This window comes from Mastacembelus armatus, chromosome 20 (assembly GCF_900324485.2).
Source record: "Mastacembelus armatus chromosome 20, fMasArm1.2, whole genome shotgun sequence".
Lineage (NCBI taxonomy): Eukaryota > Metazoa > Chordata > Actinopteri > Synbranchiformes > Mastacembelidae > Mastacembelus > Mastacembelus armatus.
This window is the reverse complement of record NC_046652.1, coordinates 13,711,859-13,730,348: the sequence shown is the minus strand read 5'-3', so window position 1 is coordinate 13,730,348 and position 18,490 is coordinate 13,711,859. Positions and strand designations below refer to the sequence as shown.

General features: G+C 38.0%; 1 protein-coding gene across 1 annotated transcript in view; it reads left to right on the top strand.

The window, feature by feature from the left end:
• LOC113121631 (collagen alpha-1(XVIII) chain-like) overlaps positions 1-18,490 on the top strand; it is a 49,748-nt gene that overhangs the window by 26,359 nt on the left and 4,899 nt on the right. The window contains exons 3-32 of the mRNA XM_026292305.1: positions 393-640; positions 754-924; positions 2,205-2,336; positions 6,899-6,973; positions 7,458-7,550; positions 7,814-7,949; positions 8,239-8,282; positions 8,635-8,814; positions 8,946-8,972; positions 9,320-9,382; positions 9,578-9,649; positions 10,328-10,375; positions 10,539-10,673; positions 12,558-12,611; positions 13,052-13,087; positions 13,305-13,439; positions 13,581-13,640; positions 13,757-13,792; positions 14,406-14,450; positions 15,410-15,472; positions 15,697-15,732; positions 15,891-15,974; positions 16,258-16,323; positions 16,579-16,641; positions 16,772-16,861; positions 17,086-17,121; positions 17,225-17,278; positions 17,648-17,704; positions 17,965-18,024; positions 18,141-18,182. Of these exons, the coding sequence (XP_026148090.1) occupies positions 393-640; positions 754-924; positions 2,205-2,336; positions 6,899-6,973; positions 7,458-7,550; positions 7,814-7,949; positions 8,239-8,282; positions 8,635-8,814; positions 8,946-8,972; positions 9,320-9,382; positions 9,578-9,649; positions 10,328-10,375; positions 10,539-10,673; positions 12,558-12,611; positions 13,052-13,087; positions 13,305-13,439; positions 13,581-13,640; positions 13,757-13,792; positions 14,406-14,450; positions 15,410-15,472; positions 15,697-15,732; positions 15,891-15,974; positions 16,258-16,323; positions 16,579-16,641; positions 16,772-16,861; positions 17,086-17,121; positions 17,225-17,278; positions 17,648-17,704; positions 17,965-18,024; positions 18,141-18,182 (2,441 nt within the window). The remainder of the gene's footprint in view (positions 1-392; positions 641-753; positions 925-2,204; positions 2,337-6,898; positions 6,974-7,457; positions 7,551-7,813; positions 7,950-8,238; positions 8,283-8,634; positions 8,815-8,945; positions 8,973-9,319; positions 9,383-9,577; positions 9,650-10,327; positions 10,376-10,538; positions 10,674-12,557; positions 12,612-13,051; positions 13,088-13,304; positions 13,440-13,580; positions 13,641-13,756; positions 13,793-14,405; positions 14,451-15,409; positions 15,473-15,696; positions 15,733-15,890; positions 15,975-16,257; positions 16,324-16,578; positions 16,642-16,771; positions 16,862-17,085; positions 17,122-17,224; positions 17,279-17,647; positions 17,705-17,964; positions 18,025-18,140; positions 18,183-18,490) is intronic.

Sequence of the window (18,490 nt, the reverse complement as noted above, 5' to 3'; positions counted from 1 at the left end):
TATTATCTGGGCAAAATGCCCAACAAAACAATTCCAACAGAATGCCAAATGGACTTTAGAAAAACATCGTGAAACTACAACACTGCTTTAAGCTTTGCTAAGAAGACACAAAGCCAACAGCAGACTGAGCAGAACAAGGGATCAAATAATGAGCATCTACAGTGACATACTGAAAAAATTATACATTTGCACAGGCAAAGTTGAATTTAACCCTGCACACCATGTGGCAACAATTACTTTAGCTTTTTTTTGTTTTATTTTTAGCTTAGCTTCCTTTTGTTTAGTAACAGTGTCAGTGAGTTACTGCTGACCTAGGTTTCCACAGATGGATGAGGAAAATTTGTTTTCCTTTTGATTGACAATGTTTCCACCTTGGTGTTTATTTTTTGCAGACCGTGGTTCCCAGGGAGCCTTGGACCTTACAGAGTTAATCGGCGTTCCCCTCCCACCATCCGTGTCCTTTGTTATCGGCTTTGAGGGTTATCCTGCCTATAGTTTTGGACCAGATGCCAACGTGGGCCGCCTCACAAAGTCATTCATCCCTGACCCATTCTACTATGACTTTGCCATCACAGTTACAGCTAAACCCACCACAGGGCATGGTGGCGTTCTGTTCGCAATTACAGATGCTTACCAAAAGGTATGGCAATGTGACTGTGTTTAACTCTAACCCCTGCGTTTACTTTACTTCTTCCCATTTCTAAATTGAAGGAAAGTGAATCAGTGATATCTACATCTTTCGATTTTGTTAAGATCGTACACTTGGGTATAGCATTGTCAGAAGTGGAGGATGGTTCCCAGAGGGTTGTATTGTACTACACTGACCCAGGAAGAAGAGGTGGAACCCAAGAAGCAGCTTCCTTTAAAATGGGCGACCTTACAGGGAGATGGGCAAGGTTTACCCTGACTGTACAGGGCGCAGAGGTGGGTGTAATATCTTTAATTCATTTCTCTTTGGGTAACAATGCTATGTGTGGGATTTGAACGTTAATAAATCATCATCATATCAATTATTTTAATGTCAAGATGGGCTAGATTTCTGATTTCTGCATTGGGAAATATATGGACTTTGCATGTAATAATATAATGAATCATATTAGATACGTCTAAAAGACGTCTTAGCAGCCATTTGTTTCCAAAGCCATAACAGGCACTATCCTAAACCCACCCTCAGCACCCAAACTGCAAGAGAAATGTCTCCCAGCAAATTACAGTACAGGACAGAAACAACCTTACAACAAGATAGACCACATCAGCAGGGACAGTTGTGGACTGTCCACAGAAAGACATGACTTTAATATGGCCAGTGAACTGACCCATAAGCAGTTTAAAGGTGCAAGTGTGGAAAAAATGAGGTATGAAAGATCTGACCAGCGAACATAGCCTGACGGAGCCTGACGGAGCCTGGACATAGTGTATTTGCCAAAAAGGAAGCTCATGTAGCATGAACTTTGGACTCCTTCCATGTCTTTGCTGCTCCAATCAATAAACAACTTTCTCCCAACACAACACAACTGCACAGGTGTGGCATGAAGGACAACCTGCTGGGCAAGTTGCACTGCAGACAGAAAGGAACATTGGTGCATATAATGGCAGGGTGTAAGACAGCACATAGGCCTTCAGAGTCCTGGCTGACATCTTAGAACAGGAGAGGCAGAACTGACAACATTATCTCCTGGCTGAAAGCTTCAGTATATTTGTTAGTGACTATTTTCAGCTGCAGATTTGTTGCAGTTGTGAATATTTACATGTGAGATTTATTCAGAATAAACTGCAGTGCTGACATTCAACATAATGAAAGAGCATATCACCCTACATATCATATCAACATTTTGGTTCACTGATGTGTTTTAATATTTTATGACTATCGATAGTGGTCTGCAGCACATTAGACTATATTCAATGCCAGTTTTGGTCTATTCAAGACTAAATGGAATTTGACCAGACTAATCCTTTCAAAATGGTTGATTTCAGACCTTTTTATGATATGGCTACATTTGACAATTTTAGCTTTTAATTTTAGCTGTTTATTTATTATATAAATGCATTGTCATAAAATTACACTTACCTGAGAGCTAATATGCTCTGTCAATGTGTACCTAACTAAATGTCTTTCACTATTCTAGCAGATGTTCTCCATCAAGTATTATATGTCATATGTTTTCAAGCTTAAAGTAATACATCTATTTACCTCTATCCCTCAGGTGCGACTCTACATGGACTGTGAGGAATACCACAGAGTTGCCTTCACTAGGAGTCCTCAGCCTCTGACCTTTGAGGCCAGCTCTGGGATCTTTGTAGGAAATGCTGGAGGGACAGGCCTGACGAGGTTTGTGGTGAGTTGGGATGGGACTTGATTTAATTAAGTGTTTGTGTATGTTTGTGCACATTTTCTGTGTCTTTGTACACTGGCCGACAGGCTTGCCCAAACATCATGTTTTGCAACTTCATGACTGTCTTTGTGTTTCATGTGTTTCATGAGATCAGTTAATTCTTCATTCCTGGAGTAACATGATTAACATCAGTGAGTTGAGAATGGATGTTGGATCTTTTTCTTGGTGCTGAAACAAACGTGGCGTTTCGATGGGTACCTATTACACATTTGAGACATAAAAACAATAGTCTTTGTTGGCAGCTTTATGACTTCCACAAGAGTCAAGGAGTGAATGCCTGTATATGTTTATGAGCGCTGCTGGATCCTGTTGGAGATCATAAATGAAAGGCTGTATGAGATTTACAGTTTCGGAAAAAGCTGAGAGTCTCTTATCGTCTGCAGCCTTTGAAGGTTCAATCTCATGTATCTGCTGTTGAAAATATTACTGTATGGATAAATGAGGGCGTGTTTGTTAGAGAAATGCTGAGAAATTGCATCCACGAGAAAAGATCTGATGCTAGTCTCTGCTCTCAGTTCTGTTGTTAAAGAAAATAAACCAGTAAATGCTTCAGCATTTCCCAATTTGAATATGTCATTTGAAAAGGCAGTCTCCAATTGGAAATTCAATGTGCAAAGTGACAATTCAATACAAACGTTACACATAGCACATAGCTTACTATCAAATTATCAGCATGCATTCATGAATCAGCCATAACATTATGACCACCTGCCTAACACTGTGTACACAGGAGTCAATGCAGCAGCAGGTTGGCACATGTGTCACTCTGCAGCTCACTGTGCATCTTCTGTGAATCTGTTTGCTTCCATAGTTGTTTTGGTCAGTACTAACCACTGCAGACCTGGAACACCCAACAAGATCTATAGTTTGGGAGATGCTCTGACCCAGTCATCTAGCTCCCAGACTCCCACACTGTGGCCCCTCTCAGAGCCACTCACATCCTTACACTTGTCTGTTCTTTCTGCTTCCATCACATCAACTTTGACGACTTAATGTTCACCTGCTGATTAATATACCTGACACGCTGGCAGCTGCCACAGTAACAAGATAATCAGTGTTATTCACTTTATCTGTCAGTGGTCATAATGTTATGGCTGATCGATGTATAATTAGAGCTATGTATAGCTACATATGTATATATCTAGCTACTTTGAGCATTAATATGTTTCATATTAGAAAACAAGGGATACAACTATAAGTGCAGGGCACCAACCACTTTAGTTTTTAATTTTCATTATGTAGGCTCCAGCAGATCCCTGTGACCCTAGTTAGGAATAAGTGAGTATAGATAATGGATGGATGGATTTTCATAATGAAATAATCTGGTGAATATTTTGCCTATTAAGTGTTTGTTATGTCTTCACTTTCAAGTGGACAAGAAGATACTAGTAGTATTAGATAAATGGTTAGAGCCTAGTTCAAAACAGTCTAGCCACAAACATTTGTTGTATGTCACACCCATTATTATGAAGTTGCAAATGCCAAAAGATAATCTTTAAAAAAATCATAATTTAAGGCATGCCAGTGATACACAACAGGACAGAAATCACATGATGTACCTCTCCTATCCAGCTGAAAACCCAGTTTAGCCACTACTGTTTAAGAGTGTCAATACCAGAAGCTATCTGTAGCACTTTCTGTCCTATCTCTACCCAATAAGCTCCATCTCATTCAGTCCCACTATCCAAACACTTGCCTTCTCCCTCAGATATAGTGGACTAGTAGTGACTGTGTGTTTCCAGCTGTTCGGTGTTTAAATTGGCAGGCCTGTCAGAGATCCTCTGTCTCTTTCCAGCAAGAGCAATAACAGCCCTGCAGCAGCAGAAGCTCTCTGCAGTACTTCACTGACACACATGCAAGAAAGTATGCTACAATACCTCATGTCCTACTGGTGTATTTATTCATATTCTTCCATTTTTCCTTCTTTTTTTAGTAACACAGCCAATACTTGGTGTTGGGATAATGTTCGTGTGGTATCACATGTAGACATCTGTTATTTGTTTTGTTTTTTTTACATAGGTGTTATGTGTTCTGGCGATAGCCATTAAGAATAGTGAAGTTTAAGCTGTAAGAAGAAAAAAGCACTTAAAGCACTCACGGTACATTTTGTTCTAATGAAATGAACTGGTGCCACCTTGTGGCAGAAAGTATTGACTTAGTATGTATAGTAACACATATATATACCTGTATGTCACAGTTCCTTCGTATTCCAATCTCACAAATCAATTAAATGTGTGTTCTGGCACAGTGTTCTGTGTTCTCACACCATCTCAGCACGTGGTGTGTCTTATTCTCTGCTGCTTTGGCAACAGCACTTTCCTCAACAAGGTGACTGCCAGTAACTGCAGACACAAAGCAGTACCTTGTAAGTGCTTAAAGGTTGTCTTTGGCATCTACAGACTCTTGACTGCCAGTCTGCGGACATTACCCAGGCAGCACATTATACACAGATATACAGATAGACCATATTCTATCTATGAGACAAAATCAATGAAAGGGTAATTACCGAAGCGAGGAACTCCTTCTAACTATGATTAATAAACTGACTGGCTCAAGATGCATTGTATTAGCTTGGGTGATTGGTTTTATTTGATCATTCATACAAACTAAAAATGTTTTCATGCACACAGTCATCTATGGTAAACAACACAACAAAGCTGCAGGGTTCTTTTCCATTGTGGTTATCCACATGTGATGGACAACATGATAAAAAAGAACAAAGAGCATTTAAACAAAGAGCATCCAGACCAGACTAAAAAACATTGGCCAGCATTGGCAAAGTAGCAAGGAGATATTAGCAGAGGAGATATTTTTAAGGGCACCGTGAAGATATACTCTGAAGTAAGTCATTTTCAATTCAACGAAATGTTCCACAATAGACCTGCAGAGTAAAAAATAAAGTAAATATACATTTTAGTCCTGGACAGTCAATATAAAATTATTTAAACTGCATCTTGCAGATGTAGTAAACCCACTAAAAGTGGTTTTTAAAGTAACTTATGCAGAGTAAATTGCATAAAAGTTCAATACTTCTCCATTCATCCATATTATTATGTTTCAGGGGGAAACTCACATACTAAAGCTGTTTAAAAGGAAGGGGAAAAGGTTGTGTGGTGTATTTTTTGTTTCAGATGTTTTGTTTGCTGCACCAACAGATGTCTCTGATTTGGTTGCTACCCCAAGTAAACCATTCTTTCCACCCTGCTCTATTTCACTACTTCACCACCATTAAACTTCATATGCTGCACTTCTTTTCATTAAAACCAGGTGTTCGTCCTTTGCCCTGAACTTAGTATCAATATGTTTGGCTGAAATTGCCTTTAGCAAGACTTTACTGATTTAATAAGGACACAAGCCCACTAATACTGACTATGATACAATTTTGTGCATGGTCCCAATCAAACATACATTTATTAAATTGAAAAATGCCCCTTACCTGTGTAAACAAGGCAATTAGAAACACTCAGAAAGAAAGAACCAAGCATGTACTGGCAGATCACAAAATATGGTGATGGTATAAGTCTGATAAGAGAACACAGTTGTAAAAGGTCTTATCCTATGCTTGTATCTTTGTTACATTTTTTTTACAATCATCTATAACTAACTAAAACATAAAACTTGGGATATCTAAGATATTGAATTTTAAAATAGAATTTAATCAATAGCACATAATTGTGTCTTCATATGAGACTAGTCAACTTCAAATGTATTAGTGTTAACACTTATTCAGGTTCCTTTGTGATCCACTTACATGTTTTGTAGAAACTGCCATCAGGCCTATGTGGTCTAACATTTTTAATCCCTGTTTCTGATGATCTGTTGGTAAACTGTACCACAACGCAAAGTGAAAAATCTGTAGCTACAGGAGTAAAAAGTAAAATTAGCGTAAGGAGTAATAGTATATATGCATATGTTAGATGACATTACTTATAAAGCCTGCTAATAATATTACTTATGTGGAGTTTAGAATTTGTAAAAGTGCTGTGTGTGTGTTGACAGCTCAACAGGGATCTGTCCCTGCTGTACCCACTGCTGATTACCTGGATCAGTTGTTTGGTCTGTCAGAAGTTGGAAGATACATCTCAGATGAAGCTGGAAGTGGAAGTTTTGGTATCTTTCAGCTTCTGATAGACTAAACACACCTGATCCATGTAATCAGCAGTGGGCAGGTCGGGGATAGTTTGAAAACAAGCTGGACTGGGTTTTGCCCAGAAACTCTAGTTATAGACTAGCGCTGTTTGGTTGGTTCAAACATTTTTTGGAGTTTAGACAAGAGCAAGCCACTTTTCTGGATGTTTGCAGTAGTCTGAAATTGTTAATGTGTGCTGGTGTGCATGTGTGGAGTAATGTGTGCATTAAAATAGATAAAAACTGTTATGCAGAAAGCCAGAGGCAGTATGTTGGTGTGTGGGAAAAACACTCTAAGCTTCAATCAATTTTAATGAGTCAGAATGAACCATAACACAGGCACTCCTCTTCTTCCACTCCTCCTCCGCTCTCTCTAGGGCTTCATCCAGCAGCTGCTGTTGAAGTCAGATCCCACGGCCCCGGATGACCAGTGTGAAGAGGATGATCCTTATGTGAGTCTGCACAGCAACACATACATACACAAACACTGAGTGAAAAAAAAATCAGTTTTTAATGTTTCCTTCAGGGCACACAACCCAAGCAGTCCAAACCTGGATCTGTTACTCCCTCTACAGGTGAAAAATGCACATCACATGTACTATATGGCCAAAGAGTTTTAACTCTGCAGTGAACAGTGATAGTTTAGTGAAGACCCAGTTACACATGGGTCTTGGTGCGTCCACTTACATTTGGCAAGAATTTCATTATTTGCAACACATGGTTATTGCTGTTATTATACTACTAAGAGCTTTATCCAAGCAGTTCAACCAAGTTCGCTAATAACTTTAAGCTAGACGCTTGATGTTTTCCCTAATTTATTTTTCTCATCTTGCAGCTTTAACTCACATGGAATTTGAGAGGAGCATTTTATAAGTTCTGTCTTTCTATGTATTTATTTGAAAACTCCTTTTCCCCTGCTTTCCTTTGTCTCTCCAGGCCTCTGGATATGGAAGTGGTGATGATGCTTATGAAGACATTGAAGGAGGAGATGAAGTGAAGAAGATTGTGGAGGAGAGAGAGTATACTATGGTGTGTACTATACATGCACACTCATACACATCACTCTGTCTCCCTGTTCCTTCTGGACTGGACTTGCACCAAAGAAAACAATTCTCATCCTCACAGCCATGGCTGAGATGGGAACATGGTGCTGGTCCCTGCCAGCGTTCTGCTCTCTGAAAAACACCAAAAATTCAAAAGTGGGGAAGGGTTACTATCATTATACTTTACTCAACAAAGATTTTCTGCCCCTGTTGCTAAAATAAAATTGATTTTATTATTATTCATTTTAGCCACTCCCAACACTGGACCCAACTTACAGCACTCCAGTCCCAGATCCACCCACTGTGGCTCCACCAGGTGATGATGATGATGATGAAGACATAGAGGAGACATCTGGACAGGAGGTGGAGGTGACCTCAATCAGATGTAAGAAAAATAATCACCTATGACCATATTCATTTTTGGAAATTTTAAGCAATAAAAACCTGTTTTGCCTGAATTTATATGCACTGGGTTGTGTTTCTCATATTTACCAGCAGATGGTGCTAACCAAACCAGACAGCTGTAGCCTTTATGTCCCCTATTTCTCTTTTTCTGAATTGAATTGAAGTCAGGCCACCTGACTTTTAAATTTAATAATTTGAAAGTACAATTACCTTTGATTAAAGCTAAAGTGGTTAATATTGAATGTATTCACTATATCCCTCTGTCACAGTACAACCATCTCCGACGGCTACTCCGGGCTCCATTCTGGACAGTGTAAGTAATGAATTAGGTTTTGTAAAATTCTTGAACCTAACTTGATTAGGACATTATTAAGAGGTATACTTAAGGTAATAATGTTAAACCTCTACATAACAAAATGAATTGAGGAATAATCAGTCATTTATGTAGTTGAGTATAAAAGTAGAAAATCTGCTCTCAGGTCTGCCAGCCACTTGATAGGGTTACATTTGCAGGTTACATCTGCAGCCTATGTTATGCCAAAGAAGGTGCCGGTCACTGCACAAATTGGGCTTTCTAAAACATTCAAGTGAACAAACAAGCAAATAAATAAACAACTAAAAAAAACAAACAAGTCCATGAATGTACATGATGATCGATCTTTTAGGCATCTGTTGGACAGAAAGGGGAGCGGGGTGAGCCAGGTCCTGCTGGACCCCCAGGACCTCCTGGCCCTCCAGGACAAGCCCCAGGAGAGGGGCAGAGAGGAGATCCAGGGCCCCGGGGTCCACAAGGGCCACAGGGACCTCCAGGTCCACCAGGAGTTCCTGGGACAAATGGCCAGCATGTGAGTTTATGTTCCTTTTTTCATTCAAGCTGTTTGTTTTTTTTAAGTTCACTATATTGAGATATGAGATAAACTAATATGAGATAAACTAATTGGAAAACTGCTCTGCTGTTTTTTTTGTTTCCCTGTAGGGAAACAAAGGTGAAGCTGGTTTGCCAGTAAGTTATGTCTTTCAGGTCCTGTAGATTTATTAGTTTGTTCATGTGGGAGTCTTTTTTTTAATGCCTCTGATGAAAACTGATGCACTAATATACCAATTTTCAATATAAAACATATTAATTTACTGAGTTACACTTTGTATACTATATATGCCTTTAGTGACTTATGTTATGTTACTAAATTGGCTTCATAGTCTTGGCCCCATTTATGACAACACTATTAGAATCATTTCTGTTTTCACTACATACACATACAACAGGATAATGTGTCAGTTGGTGTCAAACCGTGCTACATGTCCTGGGATATGTGACGTCGCACTGAGAACACCTGTAATTGTCTTTCCCAGGGAGCACCAGGGATTCCTGGATTCCCAGGATTACAGGGAGATTCTGGTCCTAAGGGAGAAAAGGTACACACTAAAATTTGCACCATACTTGACTTGACTATAATCAGAAAAATACACACTTGTGATTTTACATAGGGTTTTACAGATAAATCTCTACATGTGAACTGTCATAGACTAACATGAGCCAATGTATAAACTAGTGATTAAGAACTAAAAATAAATATAGTCACATAAACATTCCACTGGTATCTCTTTTAGGGTGATCCTGGTGTTGGACTACCAGGTCCTCCAGGGCCTCCTGGACCCCCAAACAAGTTATCCATGTTTCTGGTAGGTTTGTTAACTTTGTTCAGCCTTTACTTGTTCTCAGCAAAATTAAATTGTTAAAATTAAAGTTAAATCCAACTCCAGGCTAAAGCACAGTCACACTGGACTTCAGTGGGTTATGGGCTGGGCTACATGGGCTTGAAGCTGAAATCCACAATGTTTTTGCCTGATATTGTTTTATCAATCTGTATATACATTTATTGCATAAACAATATTCTGCTATTAAACGTGTTTGTTGTGTTGCAGATTTGAAGGTGTTACACTAGTTGCTCAATCACCAGCTACAGTTTAAATCCAGAGAAAGTTACACAACGTGTCTTTCAGACCTGACCATATTAATCCTGAAAGACTGAATCCATTTAAATTCATTAAGAAACAAACAGTTTTTGAGGTTACAGGTTGAGTCCGGTTAAGCTGTTCTCTATTGTACCTGTACATTGACTAGTAATATTTATAAATGACAGTATCAAAGCAAATCTTTCAAGTGACACCTAATTTAATCATTGTGGGCTTGGGTTGTAGAAATATATATGATTATTATGAGTGAAATGACTGTGAAATGGGATGAAGCATTTAGGCATGAAACCTTCAGTTCTAGTCATTTGACTTAATCTGATCATTGATTGGTTCATTGACTCCAGGAGAACCGACTAATCAACAGGTTGTATGATGTTTTATCAGGAGGGGTCAGGATTTGAAGACTTTGACAGTGATGCTGAGATTATTAGGGTAAGTGAAATTTGTCATAATGCTTGTAGATATTACTTAGCTTTACATTGAAATTCCACTTTCTTTTTGAGTCTTGTTTCAAAGTTATCTTCATCTTGTGCTACTTTTCCTAATTATTGTGCAGATAATAGAAAAATTGAGATATATTGTCTTGTTCTCTCAGGGTCCTCCAGGGCCTCCTGGCCCTCCAGGACAGCCAGGGCCCCCAGGAAAACCATCTGAAGCCTTCTTACCTGGACTGCCTGGAGCTCCAGGGAATAAAGGAAAGGATGGAGAAAAGGGGGAACCCGGCCTTCCTGTAAGTCTAATCAGAAAGTCTAAAAATACTACAGAAATTTAGACTTTTGTACATTTGTTTGACTGTAGAATAACACATAGGATTTTTTTTAATAAACAAACCTATGAGCCATAAAGAAAAATGTTACTATTGGTGAAGACTCCACTATTGCTCATTCATATGACTGTATCGTTTGGTAATATCACTTCAGTAGAAGAGGCAAAATATTAATTCTAGCAACAGTTGAAAGTTGCCTTTAAAGCTCATTGACAGAGACTAGACCTTTCTGGTGTTTTTAAAACTTGTATTGGTGCTGGAGCTTTTGTTTTCAGGACCCATTATAGTCAAGGGTTTTTGAAAATCACCCGTTCATTGAACTGCTTCTCTGCTACTGTTTCCTACACACTACTGCCATAATATAAAACTAGTGTGTGTGTATTTGAGAAAGAGTGAGAGACAGATGTGAAATCGGTGCTTATACTGCAGTGATGACTACATCAGGATGTTCACTAAAGTCATTTTGAGATTTCAAGACTTAAAGGCAAAGACAACATCATAGTGAAACAGACATCTGTGTCAGGTACCTTTTAGAAAAATGTCATATCTAGTGGATAAAACATTCGCTAGGTATAACAGGTTAAAGGTTACATGGCCCACTCTCGCCACCATAGCTGCAAAACCCCAGTGGAGTGGCTGTCTTGGTGTAGGTGAGGCAAAGGTTGAGGGCCTTAATTTAAGAATTCATGGTGATAGAGTTGTTACAGACCCCACAGTATGTCTTGCTGAACCTAAATCCTTGTGGTATTTTATACTTTAAAATATTTGTTTAATGGTGGTTTAATTGATGGTTTCAATCTTCACTTGCTTTCAACTGTTTTCTAGAAAGGTTCCCTGTCAGGTTATCTAGGTTTCATTTTCACCACTTTTCCTCTCACAGAGAATGTACACTTTAGATACTGCAATTAACAAATCAGTTCTACACTGATATGGCTTTTTGGGCCAAGTTTGTGCACACAAACAAGGAATGTGACTCTAGTTCACTAAAAATCGATTCCCGTCTATACTGATGGAGAATCCAAACCAGTGATCGAAGATCAGAGAACAGACTATGATAGCGATGAAGAAGGTAACCAGCAGCAGGTTAAACTTCCTGAGCTGCCGCAGGTACAAGTACAGTCTCTGCTGGGGCTTCTTCTGGATGTAGACTACGTGGTAGGTGCACTTCAGGTCAGAAATTTGTGGATCCCAGAAACATGGTCTTTTTTTTTTTATTGAACTATCAGGGTAACCTCTTGTGATATAATTCATGATAACACATGAATTGTCAGTACATGATAACAGTTGATTTTATTACTTAAAAGCCATTCCTAATAAATTAATTAAAGAAAAGTCACTTAATTTATCTAAGAGAAACTAAGAGTTCACTGGTGCAGTTATCTGTGAGAGGTATGAATCCTGTTGCAGTCCTTTCAGCAACAGTCATATATTTAAGAGAAGTAATTCATTGTCAAAATAGATTCAGTCCCTCCAAAAAATGTATTTGTTGATTGGTTGAAAGCCTTTTTGATGCCCTACAGATACTATACCCCTAACAAAATAATACAAAAAAATATATATATATATATATATAATCCATAATTTAGATCATTGTAAAGACAACAGCTGTTTTCAGTTTGTGATATTGTAAGTTGTTTTTATTTATTATTTATTCATAAGCAAACATCAAGTCTAATTTGTAATTATCTTTCAATATTAAATTTAGTCTATGAAATCTATTGTTTTATAGATTTAAGAAAATTAATTGATTTCTTGATAAATACCACATACCTACAGAAAGAAAACACACACATTTCAATCTTAAAATATATATATATTTTTTTTATTTTTGTTTTATCTTTCCTGCAGGGAGTCCATGGAAAAGATGGTGACCAAGGGCCTGCTGGAGAGAAGGGAGAAAAGGTGAGGTTAATAATTATTACACTGTATTCTTACTATGGCCAAACAAATCCAAGAAGGTCATTTGTCTCTTGTTATACTGTTGTTCTTACAAAATAATGAATGCCATGCACTGATTTACACTGAAAAGTTTGAGTTATATTCTCATATGTAAATGTACAACACACCAACCTTGAAATGCTCCTGCTTCTGTGTTTTCCTGTATAAACCCACCCTGATTTCCCTTGAGTAGGGCTCTGTTAGCAAAAACAATTAGACACAAACTAAATAACCACCCAACACATAGAGCCAAATGAGGTGACCCTGTAGACTAATAAAACTAAAGGGCTGGAGTGTAAACAAGTCTGCTGTTGCAAAAGCTTTTTGTACAAAATAAAAACTACAATCCTCTCTTATCACTGCTGTAGAAAATCTGATTTCATTGTATTTGATTTGCTACACAGGGAGAACCTGGAATTAATGGGCAACCAGGACAAAAAGTAAGATCTGATTATTTCACTAAAATGAAATGAAATAAATTATATCAGTAAATTATTAATATAATAATATATACGTATAATTTATAATTATACTTTGAGAGTTATTTCTTTTCTGGTATTGGTTTTTATTAGTAGTTCAGTTTCATTTTTAATAGTGATAAGTATCCTTAATTAACAAGAAATTAACATTATAACTTTTGTCTTTGGACTCTCCCAGGGAGATCAGGGCCCTGCAGGGTTCCCAGGCCTTTCAGGAGCAGAAGGTCCAGAAGGGCAGCCCGGCCCCAGGGGCCCACCAGGCCCTCCTGGGCCTCCAGGGCCCCCTAGCAGAAGCTTCACCTTCGACTTTGACGTATGCTCAGTTTCACTACCTAATGACTGGCATACTTCAAATATAATTAACTGATGGCATTTCCATGATTGCAGTCATAAGGAATTAGGTTAAATATTCATATGTAAAGCAAATATCAGGCCTACTTTTGTACTTGTATAGGACTCGGAAGGATCTGGGATGCAGAGTGGTTTTGGACCTTTGCTGTCTCAAGGCCCACAGGTAAAACTGCACTGAGTGTGTTTTTATAATCACCAATCACTATATTGTATAATTTTGTCATATCTTCAACTGCTGTTTTTTGTCACCTCTTATATATTCATGATATTTTTACACAGGGTCCTCCAGGAATCCCTGGACCTCAAGGACCCAAGGTGAGATATTTTTGAGATATTCAAATGTGGGGTTTGTGTTTAGGAACTTCAGGTTTCTCTTTGAAACCCTACTTGGTATTTCACTATGGGAAGTGCCCTGTGCCATGACAAAAGCTCCACTTGTGTTGGCCCCCTTCACAACAAAGGCATTCTCACTTTCTTCCCTGTAAAGATGACCTGAGTTCCTCTTCCTCAAAACTAGAGGGTGTTAACACTTGCTACGATAATGTGCAGCAGTTGGGTTTTGCTATTGTTTGTAAATTTCATGTTATGGATGATGGTTGAATCTGCTCTCCAAGAAGGTCCAGGGAATCCTCTTTATGGGAGATGGGGCAGTCCATATGACGCCTTGATTGGTCTTTTCCAACAAATGGTACTGGACCTACCATGACTGGTTACACCAGAGGGTGCTTCCAATAGAGAGATACCTCAATAAGGTTTCAGAAAACCAGGGTTACCTTAATAATAAGACATTATAGTTTATTTATAGTAATCCTACAGTAAATTGACACTGAGGCTGAAGGTGGCCACTTAACTCTAGGAGTGTTTACTGATTGATAAACTGTAAGTTTTTTTGTAAGTGACTATATTTTTCCTTCTTTGCTTCTTGTAGGGTAAAGATGGCTTAGATGGATTCCCAGGACAGCCAGGGCAAAAGGTGAGTCTGCTGTCAAATTCAGTTCAGCTGTCATTGTGTTATGTCTTTACAGATATTACATGACCCCAGCACGTATCTGAAAGCATCTTATAAGTCTGTTCTCTTGGGGTCATAATAAACAGTTGAAAGGACACGGCCTCAAAATCTGTCAGGATTTTCTGCCAAGGTGTTCTGGAAAACAAAGAAATGTGCTTCCTACAAATGTCAAGACCTGCCAGGATAACGTGCTTGTTTCTACGAGCTGTTCTTCTGATATTTTCTCCTTACAAAAATGAAATTGCACAGTAATATTGTTCTTGTACATGATTTTAATAATAAATGTAGGTATTTCCTTCATATTGTTGCTTACCCAAGAATTAAAATATGAAATTAACTGACAAGGAGCCCTGTGATAGACTCCCAATCATAACAATAACACTGTTAGAAAAGCAAGACAAGGCAAGTTTTAATTTTTCTGAATCCAACACCTGCTTTTTCTTTAAACGATCAAGGCTCAGAATTTGCATTATTTTTTAAGTTAAAATTGCCAGAATTAACAATATTGAGGGAGCAAATGCCAGAGCCAGTCAGTGACAGTGTCACTGTTGTACGTCAATATTGGATTTCAGCTTGTGTCTATTTTGAGGTTTTCACTGGTTAACTTTCTACGACTCGTCCATACTTTTGTTTATTCAATTTTCCTCTTGCAGCCACATCCAACAGACCAATTGGCTCATAAACAATGGCCATAATCTCCTGAGACAACTCACTTCTTTTCCTTCTATTCATGTTGCGTGTAGTCCACAGTGGGACCAAATAGCACATCTTTTCTCTTTAAGTCAGAACTCAACTCACTTCGTTTATATTTATAATTTATTACATACAAATCATGGAAATGCATTTTACCACTGAAGAATTGGAGCACACTGTTATTCAGTGATATTTGGAGCATGATGGATGTTTCTTTATGGTTTCTGCAGGGACAGCCTGGTGCTACAGGACCACCAGGGTTTCCAGGACTGGAGGGACTTAAAGGTTCAGAGGTCAGTTAAAAGACTGACAAGCAGTTAAGGATTTTGCTAAAGTATCAATTGGTACAAACAGTTTAGACAAATTACCAATGTCCTCCACAGTGTACAATAAGAAAAGGGCTGCACATCCTCATGTTCAACAATCTCTCCTGTAGGAAGGGATCGTATATATCAGTAAAACATATATATCAGTGAAACACACTGAGAGTTGTTGTGTTATTCTGTGTTATCTACAGGGACCCAAGGGGGATAAAGGCGAACCAGGACTAAAGGTAAAGCCATTGTTTTGTTTACAATATGTCAATAAATTTAGCATCTAATATAAAACCTGAGTAGCTATAAGCCACTTTGATTTTGATCCCTGAATTTGATATTTAGTGTATTTTATTTTGATACTTACTGATGCTAACATGTCAACTGTGTCTTTTAGGGAGAGCCTGGACAGGATGCACTCGGCCTTCCTGGCCCTCCAGGACCACCTGGACCACCAGGAAACATTTTAAATCTCCATGATGTATGTAGCACCTGATTAAAGACCTATTTGGACTAGAAAAGCCATTCCATTATTAGTGCTAGTGGTGCCATTGTACCATCTACCAAGAGCAGGGTTGTTTCTTGGTCTGTAACATTTTAAACTACTGCTACTTTTATATTGTTATGTTTGACAACATGGGCAGACTAACTTGGGTTTCAGGATATCTGTGACCTTGAACAAACTGCACCATGTAACCAGGCTGATGAAGATGCTAAGTCTGTTTGTTTATAATGAAATAGCTCCTCCCCTGTCTCTTTATCAGCTTTTACTTAATGATACAGATGGTGCCTTCAATTACTCAGGGATATTTGAAGCTCGAGGACTTGCTGTGAGTATCAAATAAAACTATCCTTTTTAAGCCACATTATCATGATGTTAATACAACAAAATGTGTAATTCAAATGTATCATTACATAGCTATTGTTACTTTGTTTGTGGAGTGTCAGCTGTCAGGTTTTCTGAAGTTATGTCCACAACAGAAATATCAATAAGGCAGCATGTAGAGAAATCATTTTTACTTGACCTTTTATGGTCACGACAAAGAAACATATTTAGATATGGGTTTTTTTCTAAATGTTTTCAGGGACCACAGGGTCCAAAGGGTGATATTGGCTTGCCAGGTATTCAAGGACCTCCAGGACTAAAAGTAAGTTGTATGCTATCTCTTTTATTATTTTTCTGTCTTCACACAGTTTAATATAATTTTGTGGACATACATGTAGCTTTCACTGTCTAGATACGTTTTGTTTGTTGATTTTCATGTTCTGTACATGCAGGGTGAAAAGGGAGAACCAGGATTTTTTATTGCTGCAGATGGATCTATGATGTCAGATCTGCCTGGTCCGAGGGGACCCAAAGGAGTCAAGGTTATATTTGTTGTTCCAATTTCCACTTTATAGATCTAAATACTTTTCCCAATTTTATCTTATTTATTTATTTATTGATTGATTGTTAAGATGTTTACTAGAAGTCATCAGCATATTTAGTCGATGCAATTGTCTTTCTGGATCAATAATAATCAATAATGCCTAAAACATTTTTCTCTGGAACTATGTAGAAATGTTTGGTTTCAATGTTGGTTTGTTTGCAGGGAGATAATGGTGTTCCTGGACCCCCTGGAATTTCAGTAAGCATCCGCAACCAAATGAAAAATATAATATAACTAGCTTCCATTTTTCTAACAATCAGTGTTAAAAAAGATTTTTTTATAACTTCTTGTTGCCCAACAGGGACCTGTGGGACCACCAGGATCCAAAGGAGAGTTTGGTTTTCCTGGAAGACCTGTAAGCACCATGAACCACACAAAATTTCCAATTATAGATTGAAAGGGCAGACACGCTAACATGTTATGCAATTTCTTGATTCCTTTCTTTTATTTATTATTTTGAGATGATTTAATATAAAATAGATATATTTCCTAATTCTGTTCTAAGTAAAAGTTGTTTGTTCTTCTCAACCAAGGCTATAAGCTCAATACACCTGCTGTGTGATGAGTTTTATGTTCAATTAAATCCAGCTTTGACTCAGTCAACAAACTACTCAGTTTTGCAAATTTCCCTGTGGGCATCGTTAAAGTTAAAACCAATCTAACTTGCCATGTTATTGTTGTTGTAACGTGAATGCTTTTGGATAATGTCTTTCTACATGTGTAGGGGCGTCCAGGTCTGATAGGACCTAAAGGAGAGAAAGGGGACTCTATAGGGCTTCCGGTAAGTAACATTGGGAATTAAAAGCACTTGAAAAAACTACAATTACAAATGACACTGGTTGAGAATCTGCAAATGAAGTGTACAAAGTACAAAGTGAGATGGTGCTTTTTAAAATTTTTCTATTTATTTATTTATTTTACTGAAAGACATTTTACAGCACCAAGTTCCCCTCATTTAGTTCCTCGAACTGTCTAAAAAGCTCACCTTTTTTCTCTTTCCATTTTTATGTTTTCTTGTCTTCTCTCATCTACTTTTCTAAGGGACCTCCTGGCCCTCCTGGACCGCCAGGCCGACCAGGAATATTCAACTGTCCCAAAGGAGTAAGCACATAAACACACATTTATTATCTCACAGTTTCGACTCAGTTCTTCTCATCCATGTCTGTGTTTTATATGCAGTGTGTTCACTCTCCTCTCTCCTCCTCTGTTTTCAAAAGACAGTGTTCCCCATCCCTCCCAGACCACACTGCAAAATGTCTGTAAGTTTCTCCCTATGCAAATATATTGCTCTATACAATAGATACATTATTATACAATAGATTAATTAAAGCTTCAATTACAAGCAGTGTTAGAGATTTTTTCTATTTATTTAACTATTTAATTAATTTCGTTTTTGTTGCTGTTTTTCGTTCCTTTTTTAAAGAAAGATCAATTATTTGACTTCTAAAGAATATGTTTATTTTCCCATACTAACCTAAAGGTCAAACAAACAAACAAACAAACAAACATGAGTGTTTCAGATCAGCGACTATGCACCTTCAATTTTCTCTCCTCCATCTTTGTACAG